At 43.4% G+C, this 22,387-nt stretch overlaps 1 protein-coding gene across 6 annotated transcripts in view; it reads left to right on the plus strand.

Annotated features, from left to right (window-relative positions):
- Positions 1–22,387, plus strand: part of KCNMA1 (potassium calcium-activated channel subfamily M alpha 1) — a 757,357-nt gene that overhangs the window by 660,356 nt on the left and 74,614 nt on the right. For all 6 annotated transcript variants that reach the window (XM_081250585.1, XM_081250584.1, XM_081250583.1 and 3 more), the window contains 2 exons: positions 923–1,016; positions 21,242–21,365. In XM_081250585.1, the coding sequence (XP_081106711.1) occupies positions 923–1,016; positions 21,242–21,365 (218 nt within the window). The remainder of the gene's footprint in view (positions 1–922; positions 1,017–21,241; positions 21,366–22,387) is intronic.

Here is a 22,387-nt window from a genome sequence, read left to right on the forward strand (position 1 = left end):
TGCTGTGTTGTTTGTGAGCAGAACTTTGGATCGCTTAGTGATCTCTGTGGTGTAGACATTTGGACAACAGCCTGTGGTTTCCAGTCCCCTCTGCTGCCCTCCTTCCCCGCCCCTCCTCAGAGATAGCATTCAGTGGCAACCTCCTCCTCCCTTTGGGCGCTCTTCTCCGGCCTGGTTCTGCAGCCTCGCAGCCCCTTCCTCCCATCTTAATGAATTAAGAGAAGGATCCCATGCACACAGGCCCTCCCTCTTGGCGGGTGGAGGGACGAGAGCTGAGTTGGGCTGGGATTCTTGAACCAGAACATACCAATGTTCCCAGTCCTGACGGACTGAAACATTGGCTCTTAAGGCCTCAAATCCCTGCCTCCTTCCAAGGCTTTTTCCTCTGGCATGTAGGAATTAGGACCTGGTTACATTGGTCCATTTGCAGAAGCAGCCGGCTGGCAGCTCTTATGCTGCTGCTTCAAATACAGCTTTATTTCTGATTTTGGTTACAAGAAAACCTATCTGGTTACCCAGCAAAACAAAGTAACCAAAAAGAAATTCTAAGCAGAATGATGGAGTGTTCCTATATATATATATACGTATATATACATATATATACATATATATATATACACACACATACATGTATTGGTGTACAGATAGATTATAATTTCTTTTCTCTCTAATGGCAGGGTGTTTTCACGCTGTTTTAGTCTGTTTAAATTGCATGTTCAAACGCTGGAGTGTCTAGAGGTGATGCTCTCACCTTTTCTAAGCCGGCCTCTTTGACTAACGCTTTGGTCTTTGGGTCCTAAGAGGTGGCCATGAATTCCTAGTGAGTGACTGAGCCGTGAGTGTGTGTCCTTTGATATCTTGCCTGTATTGCACAGTCTGCCCTCAAGCTGTTCATAATCTCATGAGCTGCCTGTATTTCCAGTTGAAGATGAGCAGCCGTCAACACTGTCACCCAAAAAAAAGCAGCGCAACGGAGGCATGCGGAACTCACCCAGCTCCTCGCCCAAGCTGATGAGGTAAGGATAGGGGCCCGGGCCACGCGGTGGGTCCACCGGTGGGTCCCCCTCTCGCTCCATCTCCTGTCCTTGCCCCCTCCCCACCTTGCCAGGCCCAGAGGCTCCCCTCCCCAGCAGGCTCACGGCGGAGGAGGGGACGAGATCGTTAGATGGCTTCTTAAAGGCTGAAGTATTTATTCTGTCAGCTTGTCAGCAGTTAATGATAGAGCTGAAAAAATTCTGTCATGAAAAACAGTTTGAAAAGCTGTTTGAAAAATACATAGGCTTTAAAGTCTGAGCTGTCACCAAGTCCTGTCTATGTGTAGTTCCTAAACAGCAGTGGCACTAATGACAGCGGCAACCAATCAGAGGAACCCGTGTGGTTAGTTTGCCTCCAGCAAGTCTCTTTCTGCTGGAGTCCCTCCGAGAGGACTGTTTTCTGTACTTAAGGCCATATGTGAGATGTATCATCACAATCAAAAATGAACCTGAAGATTACCTTCTCTTTATCCTGTCGATTGAAATCAAATTTCTGTTAATTGATTTTGACTGATAAAAAAGTCTAATAATCTGTGGACTTGCCAAAGCAAAGTTCAAAAGTAATCCAGTTCTGCTCAGGCTAAAAGCAATATTAATTATGAAATAGAGCTTGTGTGTACTCTTTTTCTCTCTCTCTCTCTTTCTCTCCTCCCTCCCTCTCTCTCTCCCTTCCTTCCTTCCTTCCTTCCTTCCTTCCCTCTCTTCTTTCTGTCTTGACTGCAGCTTCCTCTAGGAAATGGCAAGTGAAGTCAATTTTCAGTAGAATTCTGTTGGATCCTCTCCTTGGACTCTTCATCTTTCATCTTCCTTTTTCTGTCTTCGATTCATCTGCCAATCCCAGTGCTTCTTTCCCCCCATCATCCTAGCTCTCCAGCACCTCAATGAAACAGGAGTGATTTCAGATTTGCACTGCTTTCCCTAAATGGTTCCTGCCATGGAAACACCTGCCATCTTGACGATAATTTCTTCTTTTCATTGACATTGGCTGCTCTCTTCCCTTTGATTATTGATTAAAAAAAAAAAAAATCACAGCGATTTCCTCCTCCTCCTCCCCTTTTCCAAGCATTTGCATCTTCCTGGCTCCCCATGACCACCTTTCTAGGATGGAGAGAGGGCAGTCCGTCTTCATATGGTTGAGGACGCAGGTCCCAGGAGAAGACTCACCCAGCCCCGTGTCCTTTTCCGTCACCATCCCCTCTTCCTGTTCAATGTTTCCTTAACAGTTCTCTGCCTTCCCTTCACTCAGTCTTGCTTGGGTGTTGCTGATTTACATGCTTGTTTACGGTTTATGAGGAGGAATAAAATGTGCCAACTGCCAAGCCTCTCCCTTTTCTGATGCTGGTTGTCGTGCTCACCTCCGCTCTGCATTTGCTCACCTTTAGGTAATCGCCTCATCTCATGCTAATAGTTTTATCCATTGCAAGTAAAGCCCAGGCGCTTTCTTTTGCCTAAATTTAGAGAAGCAAATAAATAAATAAAGAGAAGTCTGAAAAATCTGAAACCTTTGGAGCCAAATTCCCTGTCCCTGTTTGCTATGTAAAGTATGGCTCATTTCTCTGATCTTGAGTAATAATAATTCTGAGGAGTTACACTGTTTTCATATGCTTCAAAGCTGTGTCAAAGTTTTGCTGCTTAAGGGTACTTCTTTCTTCTGTTGGCTCTTGGGTACCAAGATGACAGGTCTTCTGTACGAGGTGGAAGCTTCTTTAAGTCGTAGCCTTCAGCAAAACATCAAATTACCAAATCCAGGGTAACATACTTCTACACAAATGCCTTTCCTGTATATATATTATACCCTATATATTAAATACTTTAGTGTTACACGCTACATTTTATGTGCGATAGAAAGTGATGGTTTGAGGTAGCCTTGGGGGGACTTTTTTTCCACAAGCAGAAAAAACTAGTATGTACTGTAACAAGTATGGTTTTTACAGGACTTTGTGCCCGAAGGCCTTTGTAAATAAGTAATGATCAACAGATTGGCTGTGGGCTTTTGAAAAGCATGCCTGTGTCAGTTTGCATGATGGGGGAGAATTTTCAAAGTGGGTCTTGCTTTCATTGCCTGTCGGAGAGGGGCTGAGGAAGGCAGTCCTCCCAGGCTGGAGCTGTCTGCTCCGCGGTACATCAGAATTGCTAAACGGGGGCCAGGCGGTGAGCTGAAACTTGCCAAGCTACAGAACTCGGGTTTCTGGTGTTGGTGCCTTTGGGCTGCTGCTATGGCCGTGACTACTGTCGCCAGGGCACTTTACCCCACCAGCCCACGACGACCTCGATGGCTGCTCAGCTGGAACGGGCCGCCCCATGACAAGTCAGAAAGTCTCAGGCACTCCTCCTTCACCTTGACTTTCTGTGTTGCAGGTACTCTACAGACTCTGTCTGGTGTGGGAGCCAAGACAGGGTGTTGAGCCCTCCCTCTGTTGCCCTTCAATTCCTGGGTAGGAACAAAGAGCCCATGGGCGGTTTGGTTGGGTTTGGTTTGAATCCCTGGCCCTGGCCGTGAGGTTGCCGGGGCTTAGTTTTTCTAGCTCCCTCTTGCTAATTGACAGAAAACAGAGGGGTTCCTGTACCACCTTGAGGTTTCTCTAGGTCCTCCCCTGCAACATCTTCCAACACTCCCTTTCTACTCTACAAAAGATAGGGCTCCCAGGTCCTATTCCCTGTGACCTGGAACATCCATAAAGGAGGCTAATGACTCATTTGAGGTGGGTGTTTCGACATGAGTTTGTGGCTTGCTGCTTGAGCAGAATCAATCATTCTGAATGCGGGCAGGTTTTAGTGGCCTACGGGCAGTGATAGGGACAGTTCCAAGAGAAACCGGAGAGCCCAGAATGGGCTGGGCTGGGCTTTAATTTACCACTGTGGCCTCTGCAAATAAAACAGGCTCCTGCGTGAGGGGTCCTTGCAAGCCATCTGCCAGCAGGAAATGCTACAGGGACTCTGCACTAATGGTCTTTGTCTCCCCTTTGTTCTGGTAGCAGGGTCTACCGTGGTTTTTAAGTGTTGCTTAACTCTCTGCGCAATCATTAGATGAACTGCCTCGCTTTGTGTGTCTGGATCCTGAGGCTGTATGTTTTGTAGTTACCCTGACACAGAAAACAACCCTCACAGCCAGACTGAGCAAATGGTGAGCGTCTGTGCTCCAAGTCAGGGGTCTTTGTGTCATGATAGAGACCTTTGGCTTCAAATCCTACAGAGGAGCAGGCTGAGGAGTTAACCGGGGCCCTGTATTCATCTCCCTGTGGGTCTCTTAACAGGGAATTATTTAAGGAGCCTCTCTCCTAGTTTTCCTCTAAAATCGCCAAGCACCTATTTGCCCCATTCTCCCTACTTAGTGGGTTTGTGCCCTGTCAGGAAAGCTCTGTCTTCCTTCATTTGTGAGGCTCTAGAGGGCAGGAACTTTGTCTCTGAATAATTAAGTCAAGGGTTCTTAATTTGGTGGCCTCCCAGACCCCACTGACTCTCTAGTGAAATCTGTCTAGAAAATCTCTCTAGGAAAAAGAAAGTTCACTGGACACCATTTTGACTCCAGTTGAAGGAGATTCTTGGATTCCTAAATCCCGGCCCCAGTTACTATCACATTTGGTTCTTCTCACAACCACCTTCGAGTAGTTACCTTCACAGATGCTTTTTGGCTGCTGAGAATATGTCTTCATAGATGGGTAGATGGTAATGGGGGAGATGCCCAGGCTCCCACACTGTGTCCTCAAATGCAACCCGAAAGGTTATGCATTTTAGCTGCCTGCTTCTATTTCTTTTCTCAGATTAATTCTTATCTGGGAAATGTTTAGAGAGAGCCTGCTGTACTCAAGATGTTGTGGAAGGTCTTTGAGGGGTGTAAAGTAAGATGGATTACACTCTTCAAGTTACATGGGTTACGTGTTTTCAAAATGCTCACGGTTTGATGTGGGAGACAGACAAGCATATACAGCAAAACGGAATAAGGACAGAGTAGAGACCTACCAGCATGGGCTGTGGGAGCAGAGGGTGCCCTCATTACCTCTGGTCTGGGAGGCTGAGCCCAGGTTGTGAAGGATATGGAGAATTCTCGACTAATAGCACTAGCCACCCTTGTCCATTGTTTACTAGGTGCCAGGCATCATTCCAAGAGCATTAGGCCTGTTAATTCCTGGAATCCTAACTACAGCTCCAGGAGGAGGGATTGCTCTCTCGTCCATTTTACAGATAAGGAAATTGAGTCACAGAGATGTAAAGAGTAGTAAATCTAGTAAGTCTTACCTAATTGGGAAGATTTGAACCCAGATGCTTTGGTTTCCATTGTTTACTGCTTCATTCTTCTGCCTGATGGGGGAAATAGGAGAGTGCTCAGGCCATTGCAAGTGGCTTGATGTGGCTGGAGAAAGGCATTCTTAGAGCTGCATAACTGGAGTTGAAAATATGAGCATCTTCTGGCACCCAGTCATGAAGGCCTTTCCTGTCATAGGCCAAAACCTTGCTGGTTTTTGAGGAGGCAGTGCCCTAACTTGTGTTTTGGGAGGATCACTGATGAAAGTATAAGGACCGGTTTAGAACCCTCCATCAGGGCCTTCTGGAGAGCCGTGGTACCTCTGGGTACCAAACCGTTCAGGGTCTGCTTTAGAATAGTGGACCACACGTGGGCTAAACAGTCTTCCCAAGAAGGACACACAGCATTCCTGACATAATGACAGTAACGCCTCTTCCCTCAGGTGCTAGAGGGGACTTGGTGTAAGGTACCACGGGCTATGAGGATTTACCCAGGATGTGTCGGGTGGATGCTTTACACAAAGAGGTAGCCCCCAGCCAGGCTAGCGAGGATTACTGACGGTACTAAAAACAGATACCGAATGCTGTGAAAGGAGCTTCATGTCATAAGACCCAGGAAACATTAGATATTTGTTTTCTGAATCAGAGTAGAAATATGATTGGAGTAAAACAGATTATCCTCTTGGGCCCTAACTGATTATTAAATGAAATAAACTCATCTGCTTGTTAAGTCCCAGCCTCTCCCTTTTGACGCATACCTCTCACGGGGTCTTTTTATTAGGACTGCCAGCTTGAAAGGTTGTAGTAATAGAAAATGGCAGAGTGGCCTGAGCCCACTCAGAGTTGGGGACAGAATGCCACTCTCCCGATCTCTTTCGCTGGGCAGAATGAAGAAGGAAGGCCAGGACAGCTTAGCTAAGTAAATCCACCTCTTAATGCACAAACACATAGCAAATGACAGGCCCTCACGGGACTGCAGAAGAAAGAAATGGTGGGTCTCATCATCCCAAGGCGGTGGATTTGACACAGGTCCCTGGACACATTGCATACACAGTAGAGGCTCATTATCCTGTCCCCTCATTTCAGAAGCATGTTGTCCACTCTCCTCCAGGACTGAAGAACATGTCAGCTCTCCCGGCTTGTCTCCCAGATATCAATAAAGGCAGTAATTTCCTTCTTGCTCTGAGGATGTTGGCTGTCTAGCAAGAGATGACATACTAGGGAGCCGCAGTTCTTGATTGTTTACTTGTTGGGCAGAAAAAAAAAATGCAAGTAGAGAGATACAGAAAGTTTGGCCAGAGTGGTCTGAAGGTTTTCTCAAGGTGGCTCCAAGGTTGGCCATCTCGGGGAGATGGGGGTGGAGGGTAGGGGGCAGCCGTGTCTCAGGAGAGACGAGCATTACATAGGACAGTGGAGGCAGCTTTGAAGGATGAGTTAGGGCAGAATCCCGAAGTCAGGATCCTTGCGACCTAGCAGGAAATAGAATTCACCCAGAAATAAAATTCACCCAAGAAAGAAGCAGATCCATTGAGTCAGAACCATTTATGGTGCTGAAAACCTAAGTATGGGCCCTTTTGAGGAGACCACCTGAGACCCCCTCTGGTCTCCTGTGGCTGCTGCAGCCAGAAACCCATGCATGTGACCTGCGGCTCCTGAATGTTGCCCTGAAGGACTTGGCTACTGCCTGCGACGTTGTCTTCTGTGGAGTGGAAGAAGCGATGGGAAGCAAGGAGGGTGGAAAACTGAATTATAAGCGTTGCACTTGATAAGAAAGAATATTTCATTTGCTTTTCTTTGCTGATTTATTTGCTGATTAGCTCTTGGAGGTAGACGTCAGCAAGAGAGTCATTTGCGTGGCTTCCAGGTTAGGAATTTCTATCAAGTGTTGACACAACCCCTCAAGTTCCAGAGAGTCACAGAGCGAGAGTCAGAGCAGGTGACCTGGGTGCACTTTTGTCACCAGAGCTGCATTCTCCATTTGAATAGCAGGGCCAGGACTACAGTGGGGCGTGTGAGGTGCCTCCTTCCGTTTTGCACCGAGGTCCCTCGATGGCCTCACCCTGATCCCGGCCTCGCTGAATAGAACCATAGCCTTCCAGTCCGTATGTTGCGACTAGTTGCTAACTTTGGTAGGATTGCCTCAAACCACAGAGCCTCTCCATTTGGGCAAAACTTTACAGCAGTGATCCGCAAATTTCAGCATGCGTCAGAATCATCTGGAGCACCTTGTTGAAACAGAGCTTGATTCAGTAGGTCTGGGCTGGGCTGGAGAACTGCGTTTCTCTCAAGTTCCCAGGTGATGCTGAGGCAGCTGGTGTGGGGTCATGCTTTGAGAACCACCACTTACAGGAATCAGAGCAGTGGGAGGAGCTTCACATGATGGGGACCCTTCTCACAGAAATGTTCAGCCCTGGCACTGGAGCACTAAACATTTGTTAAGAACAGCTGTGTTGACCACCTTGTACATCAGACATGAGTCCTGTCTGCTGATCAGTTACAGCAGCTGGCTTCAGGCACATTCCAGGCAGCCTGACTGGTTAGAGACATACTACAGAGTCTCCCTTCCTTCCGATCACGATGCCCTAATTTCAAGTACTGTGCCTGTAAAGCGGAAAAACAGCGCAAGAGCCTGGATTGTTCCTCAAACAAATTGTTACAAGATGTCAAAGGCAAAGGGGCTCTCACTGGACACTTTTTCTGGTCTGCATAGAGGGTCTGGGGAGTTTCTGTTGAATGATTTGAGATATTCAGAGATCAGAGATCATTCATCAGCTTCTCTTGGTAGTTGGTTGTTTACTGGGTCCTCTGCTGGGTTCTGGAAATGTGTGGAAGAGTAAAATAGGACTTCCCTGCCCTGAAGAAGATCACCAACTGATGGATAAGACAGTTGTGCTAATTATTATCTCTGAAAGAGCATCTTACTTCTGTTAAGAGCTCCCAGGAGGGGAAAGCCACGTCTGTCTCTGAAGGTTATGGAGGAGGACAGCACAGGAGGAATATTTGAAGCAAACCGGGAGGCTTCAGAAGTGTTCTGGTACCCTTACTATGGTGCCTGACATAACAGATACTCAGTAAAATCAGTCTTTGCCACTGGGGTGAAAAGCCTGCAGAGGCATGAGAAATTGCCCAATTTTATCAAGCCTCCCGTTTCCCAGGGAGACTTCTGCAGAGTTGGCCTCAATCTAGATGGGACGCTTGTAATAATAGGAAAGGCCTTATCATGTGATGAGAAATGAGGTCCTGAAAATCAAGCAAGGGAAAGGATGCAATTTTAAAACCATTTGGTAACTTTCCTCTTTCATACCTTTTGTTTGTCGGTTTGGTTTGGTTTGGTTACTTGTACTTTAATGTAAATTTCTGAAGTCCAGCGTTGAACCCACTGCCACACACAAAAATTCGAATTTTCCTCCAAGGGGAACTGTGCTCTTTAAAATATAATGCTACCTTCTTCATAGCAGGTTTGCTAGAAAAGAGAATTGTGGTTTTGCTTTAGGCTGTTGTCTTCAAGGCAAGCTTTTTGTGTGTCTGCTGTAGCTGGGCATTTAGTTCACTTCCTGAGATTAATTGAGGGCAAGCAGCATTCCTTGCTCTGCAAACCCTCAAAACAATGATCTTTTATTCTTTTTTTGAAGTGAGGTATGCTTAATATCTAGCTGCAGACTTTGGAGGTATGAGCTGAGATTCAAGAAGCATAGCTATGAAAAATTTAACTCACTGGAGCTCCTCGGTTGTTACAAAAATGTGGGTAATTCCTAAATGGAGTCTTCAGATATTGGGACAAGACAAAAACTCACCCAGCCTTAGTTGATTATTGAGGCTCTCCTTAGCACATTGTCCTGACAGGGGCTCATGGGGAAATTTTCTACTGATAATTCACACCAGCTGTGCATTTCATAAATGCCCGCCATGCTGCTTTTCTTTTTTGCAACGTAGAGGGCACTGTGGCTTGGGGCGCTGCAGTGGGGAATGAGCACGATCCAGCTGCCTCCTGCAAGTGGGAGGGGGTGAGATGGGGGCCACGCTGCACTGACTTCCAGTTAAGAAGACCTCTCTGGGCAAAGCAGTTCTGTTCCCACTGTCTTCTCCACATTACTTATCCACTCTGTTTCCCATCTGTACCAGTGGGTGATAATAACAGAAATTACCTGTAAGTGTCATTGTGATGAGTAAATCACAAAATGTAGGTAAAAGTTTTAGCACAGCAACATTTATAAGAGCTCAACCCATGATGGCTAGTCATCTTAGTGGCAACAGTAGTAGTAGTAGTAGTCTAGTAGTCAAAGTAATAGTAGGAGAACCCCACACCTTTATTATTGAACCACTTTCTGTTTCCTGTCTCCTTTCACCATTGCAACAGCTACAAATATATAAGTGAGTTCTAAGCAAAGTATAAAGAATGATAATAATAACAGTAGTTAACCGTTATTGAGGGCATGCTGTGTGTCAAGTTCTGTGCTAAGTGCATGCCATGTCTTTACTCAGGCAACCCTCAAATTGAATCCATTAACTAATGATGATGTTTAACATTCCCATTTTACAGACAAAGAAACTGAGGCAAGGCACAATGTAGCAGGTAGTAAATGAACCAAAACCTGATGAAAGACATTTTGGCTCTGGAGCCAGTATACTTAATCACTAAAGAAATAGGTGGTTTTCTGCCCTCAGTGGTATCCACTTCCAAACACTCCCTTGTGGGGGGGTCAACTCTCTTGGTTCCACTGAACAAATTAACTGGCTAGTGTCCGGGTTTCTTGTTTTCTTTGGTTGGACTGTCATAAGTATTGATCCTCAAATGCAAGTTAAAGACTGGGGAGAAGTTTCCTTCCAGATAGAGCAGATCCAATTGTGTATGTATGTGACCCAAACTCTTTCATGAAGATACTGTGTCCTTCTGGTATGTTTCCATGTATTCCTAAACTGATGGCAGGATGCTTTTCTCCTTTAAATGAACAGCTGAGCCCTAAGGTGCAAGAAAGACAGCCAGGGTCATCAGTGGAGTGACATCTGGTACATTGTGCCCATTTTTCTTTAAGGTGCACTATTGTATTAATTTGCTCAGGCTGCCATAACAAAGTACTACAGACTGAATGTCTTAAACAACAGAAATTTATTTTCTCACGGTTCTGGAGGTTGGAATTCCAAGATCAAGCTGTTGGCAGGGTTGGTTCCTTCTGAGGCCTCGAAGGAAGGATCTGTTTCAGGCCTCTTTCCTTGGCTGGTAGATGGCCATCTTCTGCCCATGACGTCACATCTTCTTCCCTCTGTACATGTTTGTGCCCAAATTTCCCCTTCTCGGGGCTTCCCTGGTGGTGCAGTGGTTGAGAGTCTGCCTGCCAATGCCGGGGACACGGGTTTGTGCCCCAGTCCGGGAGGATCCCACATGACGCGGAGCGGCTGGGCCTGTAAGCCATGGCCGCTGAGCCTGCGCGTCCAGAGCCTGTGCTCCGCAACGGGAGAGACCACAACAGTGAGAGGCCCGAGTACTGCAAAAAAAAAAAAAATTTCCTCTTCTTATAAAGACGACAGTCATATTGGATTAGGGCCTACCCTAGTGACCTCATTTTAACTGAATTACCTCTTTAAAAACCATATCTCAAAATACAGTTACAGTCTGAGATACTAGGAGTTAGGACTACAGCGTACAAATTTTATGGGGGCGGGGATACAATTCAGGCCATAACAACTACACAGCAGATACACTTCACCTCATAGTTTTACCCTAAAATAAGGCTTGTACGTTGGCTAAGTGGTAAGTGACAAATGAGCCTTGAATCAATTATGGTCCATTTTGGGGGAGGTGGGATTACTTTCTGAGTTGAGGAAATATATAAAATAGTTAAGACATGAAAGGCAATATCTAGTATTGGGCCTCGGTTCCAGGTAAATCTTTAAGGAGTTGTCCGAGAGCCCATGAAAGTGATTCTCTTTGTCGTTTTGTAAACTGATAATGTTGGGATGCTTTGTTCAGGGAGGTTTCTGATGGTCCTCCTTTCCTCCCCCAACCAAAGCACTATTGGTTGTTGTGCTCAGTGGCAAATGCTTGGGCTTTCTCCTATTAATATAAAGTCCAAGTTAGAAGGAGAATTTCCTGTAGACGAGTAGCCTAAGCCAGCCTGTGGCACTTACGTTGCTACAGGAACAGACACATGGCAAAGAAATGTATCCTGTCTGGCCCAAGGTAGCTAGTGACTCTCATGTTGCTGAAATCAATCACATTCCAAGCTTCCTCCCAGACGTCTAGTGAATCTAGTTAATGAGGATCAGTTCTAGTAATCAGTCTTCAATGCTTCTTATCTCCCATCTTTGCTCCCAAAACAACTTTTCTATGCTTACTCCATGTCCTCCAGCCTTTTGATACCCAACAGTGGTTCAGTATTTCCAAAATCCTTCCAGTCAGCGCTCATTCATTGAGAGAAGAGTGCTTAAAGATCATCTAGGCTCACCCAACATTTATAATGAAATTTATAATGAAATCCCCCTCTATATTCGCAGCTCCTCAGGAATGTCTCAAATGATGAGAAACCCACTGCCTTGGGAAACAACCCATGTCATTTTTAAAATACCTTCCATTTGTATAACATTCTTCCTTTCTGGAAACTTGAGTTTGGCTCTATCTAAATCCCTAGTCTGAGCTGCATTGGTTATACTCAATCAGTCGAATCCATCTCTTCCACTTGACTGCCATCGCACATCTGAGGGCAGCTCAGGTCTTCTGTACCTCAGCTCAGGCAATACGACATCTCCAACCATGGTTTTGGGTGCCTTTCTTTGGCTCTTTTCTTTTGGGTCTCAGTCCTCTGAATGACTCCTAGTGGATCATGCCTATAATATGCTGAGATTCCTCCTTACCTTTCAGGGCTCAGATTAAAAGTTATCTTCTTTGCAAAGCCTTTCTTGATGTTACTCAAGTACCAGGCAATTGACAGCTTTCCTGGTGTTCTTAGACCACCTTGTACATTCACTTTGCTATAGCACTTAGCACAGTGTATCACAACCGTTGATGGACATTTTCTCTCTCGCTCGCTGTATTATAACTCTCTCTTTGACTAGGGACTGTACCTTCAACATTGCGGTATCCTCCATTCCCGGCACAGAAGAGGGGATTCCTGTTTATTGATTGCTTTGCTGATTCAAGAAACCAAAGTTCAAATTTCAGGTACTATGGCTGATCAGAAATGGAAATATCTTTGTTCAGGGAGGTTTTTGACGGTCTTTGGATCAGCCCCTTTTAGTAACATCCTGGATGACTTATATTTAAATGATCCGGGGTAGGCTGAGAGGCTTGCAGGAAGTACGGAGTGCAGCGTGGCTTACCACTGAGACTTCCCTGATGCTTCTAGATGTTCCAGTGCAAATCCTGGCTTACAGCCCTAGTGTCAAATGATACCTGGTGTACCCAAATCTCTACCCTAGTTAATGAGGCTTGACGTTAAAAAGCTGTCTTTTTTTCTTTTCTCTGAGGGACAATTGATCATCAGGCTCGTTTATTTACTTTTTTTTTTTTTCAGTAGGAAACATTTTTTAATAGATCTTTATTGGAGTATAATTGCTTCACAATACTCTGTTGGTTTCTGTTGTACACCAAAGTGAATCAGCCATACGCATACATATGTCCCCATATCCCCTCCCTCTTGAGCCTCCTTCCCACCCTCCCTATTCCTCCCCTCTAGGTCATCACAGAGCACCAAGCTGATCTCTCTGTGCTATGCTGCTGCTTCCCACTAGCTATCTATTTTACATTCTGTAGTGTATATATGTCGATGCTACTCTTACTTCGCCCCAGCTTCCCCCTCCCACCCTGTGTCCTCAAGTCCATTCTCTATGTCTACATCTTTATTCCTGCCCTGCAACTAGGTTCATCAGCACCATTTTTTTTTTTTTAGATTCCATATATATATGTTAGCATACAGTATTTGTTTTTCTCTTTTTGACTTACTTCGCTCTGTATGACAGACTCTAGGTCCATCCACCTCACAACAGATAACTCAATTTCCTTTCTTTTTATGGCTGAGTAATATTCCATTGTATATATGTACCACATCTTCTTTATCCATTCATCTGTTAATGGACATTTAGGTTGGTTCCATGTCCTGGCTATTGTAAATAGTGCTGCACTGAACATTGTGGTGCATGTCTCTTTTTGAATTATGGTTTTCTCAGGGTATATGCCCAGTAGTGGGATTGCTGGGTCATATGGTAGTTCTGTTTTTAGTTTTTTAAGGAACCTCCATAATGTTTTCCATAGTGGTTGTGTCAATTTACATTCCCACCAACAGTGCAGGAGGGTTCCCTTTTCACCACACCCTTTCCAGCATTTATTGTTTCTAGACTGTTTGATAATGGCCATTCTGACCGGCATGAAGTGATACCTCATTATAGTTTTGATTTGCATTTCTCTAATAATTAGTGTTGTTGAGCATCTTTTCATGTGCCTCTTGGCCATCTGTATGTCTTCCTTGGTGAAATGTCTATTTAGGTCTTCTGCCCACTTTTTAATTGGATTGTTTGTTTTTTTGATGTTGAGCTCCATGAGCTGTTTGTATATTTTGGAGATTAATCCTTTGTTGTTTCATTTGCAAAATTTTCTTACATTCTGAGGGTTGTCTTTTTGTCTTCTTTATGGTTTCCTTTGCTGTGCAAAAGCTTTTAAGTTTCATTAGGTCCCATTTGTTTATTTTTGTTTTTATTTCCATTTCTCTAGGAGGTGGGTCAAAAAGGATCTTGCTGTGATTTATGTCACAGAGTGTTCTGCCTGTGCTTTCCTCTGAGTGTTTTATAGTGTCTGGCCTTACATTTAGGTCTTTAATCCATTTTGAGTTTATTTTTGTGTATGGTGTTAGGGAGTGTTCTAATTTCATTCTTTTACATGTACCTGTCCAGTTTTCCCAACACCACTTATTGAAGAGGCTGTCTTTTCTCCATTTATGTTCTTGCCTCCTTTGTTGTAAATTAGGTGACCATATGTGCATGGATTTATCTCTGGGCATTCTACTCTGTACCACTGATCTGTATTTCTGTTTTTGTGCCAGTACCATACTGTCTTGATTACTGTAGCTTTGTGGTATAGTTCAAACTTGAGGAGCCTGATTCCTCCAACTCCGTTTTTCTTTCCCAAGATTGCTTTGCCTGCTCGAGGTCTTTTGGTTTCCATACAAATTGTACAATTTTTTGTTCTAATTCTGTGAAGAGTGCCATTGGTAGTTTGATAGGGATTGCATTGAATCTGTAGATTGCTTTGAATCTGTAGATTGCTTTGGGTAGTATAGTCATTTTCACAATATTGATTCTTCCAGTCCAAGAACATGGTATGGTATATTTCTCCATCTGTTTATGTCATCTTTGATTTCTTTCATCAGTGTTTTATAGTTTTCTGAGTACAAGTCTTTCGCCTACTTAGGCAGGTTTATTCCTAGGTATTTTATTCTTTTTGTTGCGATGGTAAATGGGAGTGTTTCCTTAATTTCTCTTTCTGATTTTTTATTGTTGGTATATAGGAATACCAGCGATTTCTGTGCATTAATTTTGTATTCTGCAACCTTACCAAATTCATTGATTAGTTCTAGTAGTTTTCTGGTGGCATCTTTAGGATTTTCTATGTATAGTATCATGTCATCTGCAAACAGTGACAGTTTTACTTCTTCTTTTCCAATTTGTATTCCTTTTATTCCTTTGTCTTCTCTGATTGCCATGGCTAGGACTTCCAAAACTATGTTAAATAAGAATGGCGAGAGTGGGCATCCTTTTCTTGTTCCTGATCTTAGTGGAGATGCTTTCAGTTTTTCACCATTGAGTATGATGCTTGCTGTGGGTTGGTCATATATGGCCTTTATTATGTTGAGGTAGGTTCCCTCTGTGCCCATTTTCTGGAGAGTTTTGATCATAAATGGGTGTTGAATTTTGTCAGAAACTTTTTCTGAATCTATTGAGATGATCATATGGTTTTTATTCCTTAATTTGTTAATGTGGTGTATCACACTGATTGATTTGCATATATTGAAGAATCCTTTCATCCCTGGGATAAATCCCACTTGATCATGGTGTATTATCCTTTTTTGTTGGATTCTGTTTGCTAGTATTTTGTTCAGGATTTTTGCATCTATGTTCATCAGTGATATTGGTGTATAATTTTCTTTTTTTGTGATATCTTTTTCTGGTTTGTGTATCAGGGTGATGATGGCTTTGTAGAAATTATTTGGGAGTGTTTCTCCCTCTGCAATTTTTTGGAAGAGTTTGAGAAGGATAGGTGTTAGCTCTTCTCTAAATGTTTGATAGAATTTGCCTGTGAAGCTACCTGGTCCTGGACTTTTGTTTGTTGGAAGATTTTTAATTACAGTTTCAATTTCATTACTTGTGATAGGTCTGTTTATATTTTCTAATTCTTCCTGGTTCAGTCTTGGAAAATTGTACCTTTCCAAGAATTTGTCCATTTCTTTGTGGTTGTCCATTTCATTGGTGTATAGATGTTTGTAGGAGTCTCTTATAATCCTTTGTATTTCTGCAGTGTCAGTTGTGATTTCTCCTTTTTCATTTCTAATTCTGTTGATTTGCATCCTCTCCCTTTTTTTCTTGATGAGTCTGGCTAATGGTTTATCAATTTTGTTTATCTTCTCAAAGAACCACCTTTTAGTTTTATTGATCTTTGCTATTGTTTTCTTCATTTCTATTTCATGTATTTCTTCTCTGATCTTTATGATTTTTTTCCTTTTACTGGCTTTGGGTTTTCTTGTTCTTCTTTCTCTAGTTGTTTTAAGTGTAGGGTTAGATTGTTTATTTGCGATTTTTCCTGTTTCTTGAGGTGAGATTGAATTGCTATAAACTTCCCTCTTAGAACTGCTTTTGCTGCGTACCATAGGTTTTGGGTTGTTGTGTGTTCATTACCATTTGTTTCTATGTATTTTTTTATTTCTTCTTTGATTTTTCCAGTGATCTCTTGGTTATTTAGTAGCACACCATTTAGCCTCCATGTATTTGTGTTTTTTACATTTTTTTTCCTGTAACTGATTTCCAGTCTCATAGTGTCATGGTCAGAAAAGATGCTTGATACGATTTCAATCTTCTTAAATTTTCTGAGGCTTGATTTGTGACCCAAGATGTGATCTATCCTGGAGAATGTTCCATGTGCACTTGAGAAGAATGTGTGTTCTGCCAGTTTTGGGTGGAATGTTCTATAAATATCAATGAAATCTATCTGGTCTATTGTGTCATTTAAAGCTTGTGTTTCCTTATTTATTTTCTGTTTGGATGATCTGCCCATTGGTGTAGGTGGGGTGTTAAAGTCCCTACTATTATTGTGTTACTGTCAATTTCTCCTTTCATGGTTGTTAGCATTTGCCATATGTACTGAGGTTCTCCTAACATTTATAATTGTTATATCTTCTTGGATTGATCCTTTGATCATTATGTAATGTCCCTCCTTATCTCTTGTAACAGTCTTTTGTGTGTGTGTGTGTGTGTGTGTGTGTGCTACGTGGGCCTCTCACTGTTGTGGCCTCTCCCGTTGCAGAGCACAGGCTCTGGACGCTCAGGCTCAGCGGCCACGGCTCACGGGCTTAGCCGCCCTGTGGCATGTGGGATCTTCCTGGGGGCACAAACCCGTGTCCCCTGCATTGGCAGGTGGACTCTCAACCACTGCACCACCAGGGAAGCCCTAACAGTCTTTATTTTAAAGTCTATTTTATCTGATAAGAGTACTGCTACTGCAGGTTTCTTTTCATTTCCATTTGCATGGAATATCTTTTTCCATCCCTTCACTTTCAGTCTGTATGTGTCCCTAGGTCTGAAGTGGGTTCCTTGTAGACAGCATATATATGGGTCTTGTTTTTGTATTCATTCAGCCAGTCTGTGTCTTTCTGTTGGGGCATTTAATCCATTTACATTCAAGGTGATTATCAATATGTATGTTCCTATTACCACTTTCTTAATTGTTTTGGGTTTGTTTTTGTGGGTCTTTTTCTTCTCTTGTGTTTCTCGCCTAGAGAAGTTTCTTTAGCATTTATTGTAAAGCTGGTTTGTTGGTGCTGAATTCTCTTAGTTTTTGCTTGCCTGAAAAGCCTTTGATTTCTCCATTGAATCTGAATGAGATCCTTGCTGGGTAGAGTAATCTTGGTTGTAGGTTTTTCTCTCTCATCACTTTATGTATATCCTGCCACTCCCTTCTGGCCTGCAGAGTTTCTGCTGAAAAATCAGCTGATAACCTTATGGGGATTCCTTTGTATGTTATTTTTTGTTTTTCCCCTTGCTGCTTTTAATATTTTTCTTTGAATTTAATTTGTGTTACTTTGATTAATATGTGTCTTGGTGTGTTTTTCCTAGGGTATATCCTGTATTGGACTCTCTGTGCTTCCTGGACTTGGGTGACTACTTCCTTTCCCAAGTTAGGGAAGTTTTCAACTATAATCTCTTCAAATATTTTCTCAGACCCTTTCTTTTTCTCTTCTTTTTCTGAGAGCCCTATAATTCAAATGTTGGTGTGTTTAGTGTTATCCCAGAGGTCTCTGAGATTGTCTTCAATCCTTTTCAATCTTTTTTCTTTATTTTCCTCCTCGGCAGTTATTTCCACCATTTTGTCTTCCAGCTCACTTATTCGTTCTTCTGCCTCAGTTATTCTGTTATTGATTCCTTCTAGTGTATTTTCCATTTCAGTTATTGTGTTGTTCATCTCTGTTTGTTTGTACTTTAGTTCTTCTAGATCTTTGTGAAACATTTTTGTGTTTTCTAAACCTGTGCCTCCATTCTATTTCCTAGATTCTGGATCATCTTTACTATCATTACTCTGAATTCTTTTTCAGGTAGATTGCCTATTTCCTCTTCATTCATTTGGTCTTGTAGGTTTTTACCTTGCTCCTTCATCTGTGACATATTTTTTTGCCATCTCACTTTTTTTTTTTTTTTTAATGAGTGGGGTTGTGTTCCTGTCTTACTGGTTGTTTGGCTTGAGGCTTCCAACACTGGAGTTTGTGGGCTGTTGGGTAGATCTGGGTTTTGGTGCTGAGATGAGGACCTCCGTGAGACCTCACTCCAATGAATATTCCATGGGGTCTGAGGTTCTCTGTTAGTCCAGTGGTTTGGACTTGGAGCTCCCACTGCAGGAGCTTCAGCCCGACCCCCAGCTCATGAACCAAGATCCCGCAAGCCGTGTGGGGTGGTTAAAAAAAACAAAAGAAGAAACAGTAAAAAATAAAATTAGACTAGGCAACTAATAGATATGTTAGAAAGAATATAAAAATAAAAATATAGATGAATCAACAACTGGAAGGTACAACAGTACCACAATAGTAAAAAAGAGGAGGAGGGAAAGGAAAATAAAAAATAGGGTAAAAGGCCTTGGCTGTGGAGAGCGGGGCCTAAGCAAGGGTGAGGTTTGGGCGGTGGGTGGAGCCAATGCTTGGGCGGTGGGTGGAGCCAATGCTCAGGACCCACTGGGCTGGAAAAGGCCCTGGGGGCTGTGGGGGGTGGGGCTTAGGCTCAACGGAACAGCAGGGGCCCAGGCGTGCCCCCCACCCCTGGTCTCAGAGGGCGGGGGACCTCACCTGGGGGCCCAGCAGGCTCCCTGGCCGGAGTGGGCGGGGCAGTCGCCCTCTGCTCCTCTCCCACTCCTCTGGAGGGCCCCTCCTGCCTGCCTCTCCTGATCTCCCCGGCCTCAGGGGCACCAATCTTGTCCGGCCTCCACTTCTCCTCCCCTCTCAGTCCCCCCACGTCCTACCAGTTCACTTGGGGGTTCCTCCCGTCTCCTTGGGTGTCAGGCTCCTCCACCAGCGGCCGGCAGGTGCCCTAGTTGTGGGGAGATGCTAACTCGGCATCTTCCCACCTTATTTACTTTCCTAGGATGAGGGTTGGAAGCCAGAGTAACCAAGGGATGATTCCTTCCCCAAAAGACAGGGAATCAAAATGTATCTCCTCTCCCTCAAGGCACATATTTTCTGAAAGGAATTTTGGCCAGCTTACTACAGCATTTGCTTGCTTGCTAATATTATATGAATATAAATCCTGAATACACTGGGGGCAGGTCTCAGACCTCCCTGAGATAATACCTCCTCTCCAACCAATAAACAACCTGGCTCTGTATTCTCAGGGCAAATTTATTAAGGTCCTCTTCCAACTGAAATACATTCTTCTAGGACTGGGAAGAAAGAGTCCATTCTGTTCATTTTCTCAGACCTCTTCTTTATGGTGGGTAGTGGATATCTATAGAACTCTTAAAGAGTCTTCAAGGACAAAAATATTCAAATTTGATCTTGCCCTGATCTGTGACCCATTCTTATCAGCAAGTGCCTTTTTATTTTAGCATTTTTGACTGAGCTCAGTATTTGAAAGGTGACCTGCTGATTTACAACACCTCTCACATTCCAACAACCCATCCACTGAGATGTTGTTCCGAGCTAACTGTTATTCTCCTTTTAAGATCAGATATGACAGTTCCTATAGTAATCTAGTGTGTTCATTGAAGATAACTTTGCAGGATGGCTTCACATGATATTTATCATTTGGTGTAGCCTAAAAGAAAATTCTCAGGAATAAATAAATGCAGTGAGAGTCTTCCCATCTTAAGTGGGATTGGAAGGCCTATTAGGAGGGCCATGGTAGAGATCCTGAAGACTTAATAATAGGTCTCTGGACCATGTAGGAGGGATTGCTATCCCACTGTCTTTGTTCTGAACATACAAATGAGAAATATCAGAGAAATTTCAGAGGAAGAAATACTAAGAACTAAATAAAGTTCACTCTTTAATGCTTGAAATAGATGGTTTAAAAGGTAAAATCACTTTTCAGTAAATTTTGGAATTTCAACTCATTTTTATTTTCTATCTTGAATTGACAAGATTATTCAGGGAAAATGGCTCCACTGCACAGATAGCCAACTATACCTGGGACATTGTCCTAATTTTATGCAGTCATTCTTGTAGAAACCCAAATGCCTCCCTGAAAACAGAGGTGCAGAATCTCTATCAGAGATAGAATCTAGACAATGGATATGGGCCAAGATGCAGGATTATATTTCTTATGCTGCAAGCTTGTTAGAGCTGCCTGATTCTATTGTAATTCTTGAGGTTATTGGTAAGGCTCTGCCCATCCACTGGAGGGGAGGCCTCTGTAGAGGCATCTTTCTCTTCCACCAGTAAACAAGGCAAGAGAGGGTGACTGTAGCTCTGAGAATTCACGACAAGTTTATTAAGATGCCTCTGAGCTTGAGGCTCTCATCTAAGGAGTGTGGCAGTTGGGAGGTGAAGGTAGGGGTAGGGGAGAGCATCATTGGACAGTTAGTGCAAATACAGTTGTCAAGGCAAGGAGAGAGGGTGTTGTTTAGTATTGAAATCATGTATTCCAGATGTGGGCATTTGGTAGTCAGTCTGCTCTGAAGTGACATGCTGCTGAATCTTTAAAGGGCTTCAGCCAGGGAGAGCAAAATCTGATTGGGCAAATTGCTAAAATATTTAAAGTGCAGCCTGTTAAAGCTTTTACTGCGAAGAGCATCACGTCAGAAGTTGTAGTCAGAAAGAGCGAGTAATTGGCTTTCCATCCTCATGCTAGTCAGTCAGCATGAGGCTCTATTCCTATTCCTTCCTCTTCATTGCCAGTGCTAATAACAACACTTCAGGGTGTGTGCATTTGTGTGTGTCTCATGGAGAGATTGGATAGCTGGTAAAATGAGAATAGAAGGAGTGAGACATCCATAGGAAGGGAGACTAAATCCACAAAATGATGTGAAGTCCATTTTAGAAAAAGGGGAACGGGAGAGAAAGGCAGAATTACTACCTGGCAAAGGTCACCTGCATGTCCAGGAGGTGGTAGTGGTGGTTTGAGGTAGTTATCTTTCAAAGGATGGGTTCTGCAAGCAAAAGAGTGGCCTTCAGTGACAACCACTTCCTCTGCATCTTTCATCTCCTCTGAGATGTAACGCAGGGGGCACTTTCCATTTATAATTTATCACATTTTCCACTTCGGTTTTCCTGTCCTTTTCTCCCCAGGCATGACCCCTTGTTAATTCCCGGCAATGATCAGATTGACAACATGGACTCCAACGTGAAGAAGTACGACTCTACTGGGATGTTTCACTGGTGTGCACCCAAGGAGATAGAGAAAGTCATCCTGGTGAGTGACAGATTGCAGAATTGATGCCATCCTCTTCTGTCCCAAATTATGTTTACTAGGAATGAGATTTTCCTAACTGGACGGTGGGGTGATAGTCCCTGCGCCTGATTATTTTTGATACTTAATATTTAGGACATATATTGAAATAGCTAGAGCTCTCACCAGAACATGACCTGAGAGTGGAATTTTCAATCACTGAATATGTATTGGCTCATTACCGTAGGGTATGAAATGCATCATGGGAGGCAGTATGTACCATAAGTCCTGTGGACATGGCTCTGGGGCCAGAGCCTGCCTGTGCCATTAGCTGTGTGGCCTTGGACGAGTCACTTGAGCTCTTTACACTATATCTCTTATGTGTAAGAAGATGGAATGAGAATGACCTTAACTCATAGGATTGTAGTCAAGATTAAAACCCATACGTTTTAATAAGTTTATAGGACTCCATAAACTTACCTATTATTATTATTATTATATATTAAATGCCATGAAGAAATCTGAATGCTACCTGTATTGTCGTTTGTTTATAACAGTGTCTTGTATCCTTCTAGATAATTGATTTATGTATTTGTGATCCTTCTTAGCACACGATGTAGGCAGGCAAATCACATTTGCTGATGATGACAAGGATGACCATGGTCCACCTCGGGAAGGCTGGGGATCAGAGCCCCGTTTCCTGGTTGACTCCTCTCAATAGCAGCAGTGGGCTTCTTCTGGTCTGTCCCAAGAATGTCAGCATAGTTAACAATCCATTCTACTCTTTAGACTTGTCCGATTAACAGCTTTAGGCTTTAATGCCTTCATCTCCTACCGTTTATTGTCTTGCTAATCCATGAAAAATGGATTAATAATCAGGAAGTTCAGATGGAAAGGTTCTTTCTCCCTTGTGCTTTCTAATCCCCAGATTGCTGTGGCCTGCTCCTTTATGTCAACCAGGAAAATCCTATCATTTCTGATGTCATGGCCACCCTTCCTAAGAAAGGACTGTTCCAGTTCCTCAGAATGGCTTTGTGCTCTAATCC

The sequence above is a fragment of the Mesoplodon bidens genome (assembly GCF_964165515.1).
Source record: "Mesoplodon bidens genome assembly, chromosome: 1".
Taxonomy (NCBI): domain Eukaryota; kingdom Metazoa; phylum Chordata; class Mammalia; order Artiodactyla; family Ziphiidae; genus Mesoplodon; species Mesoplodon bidens.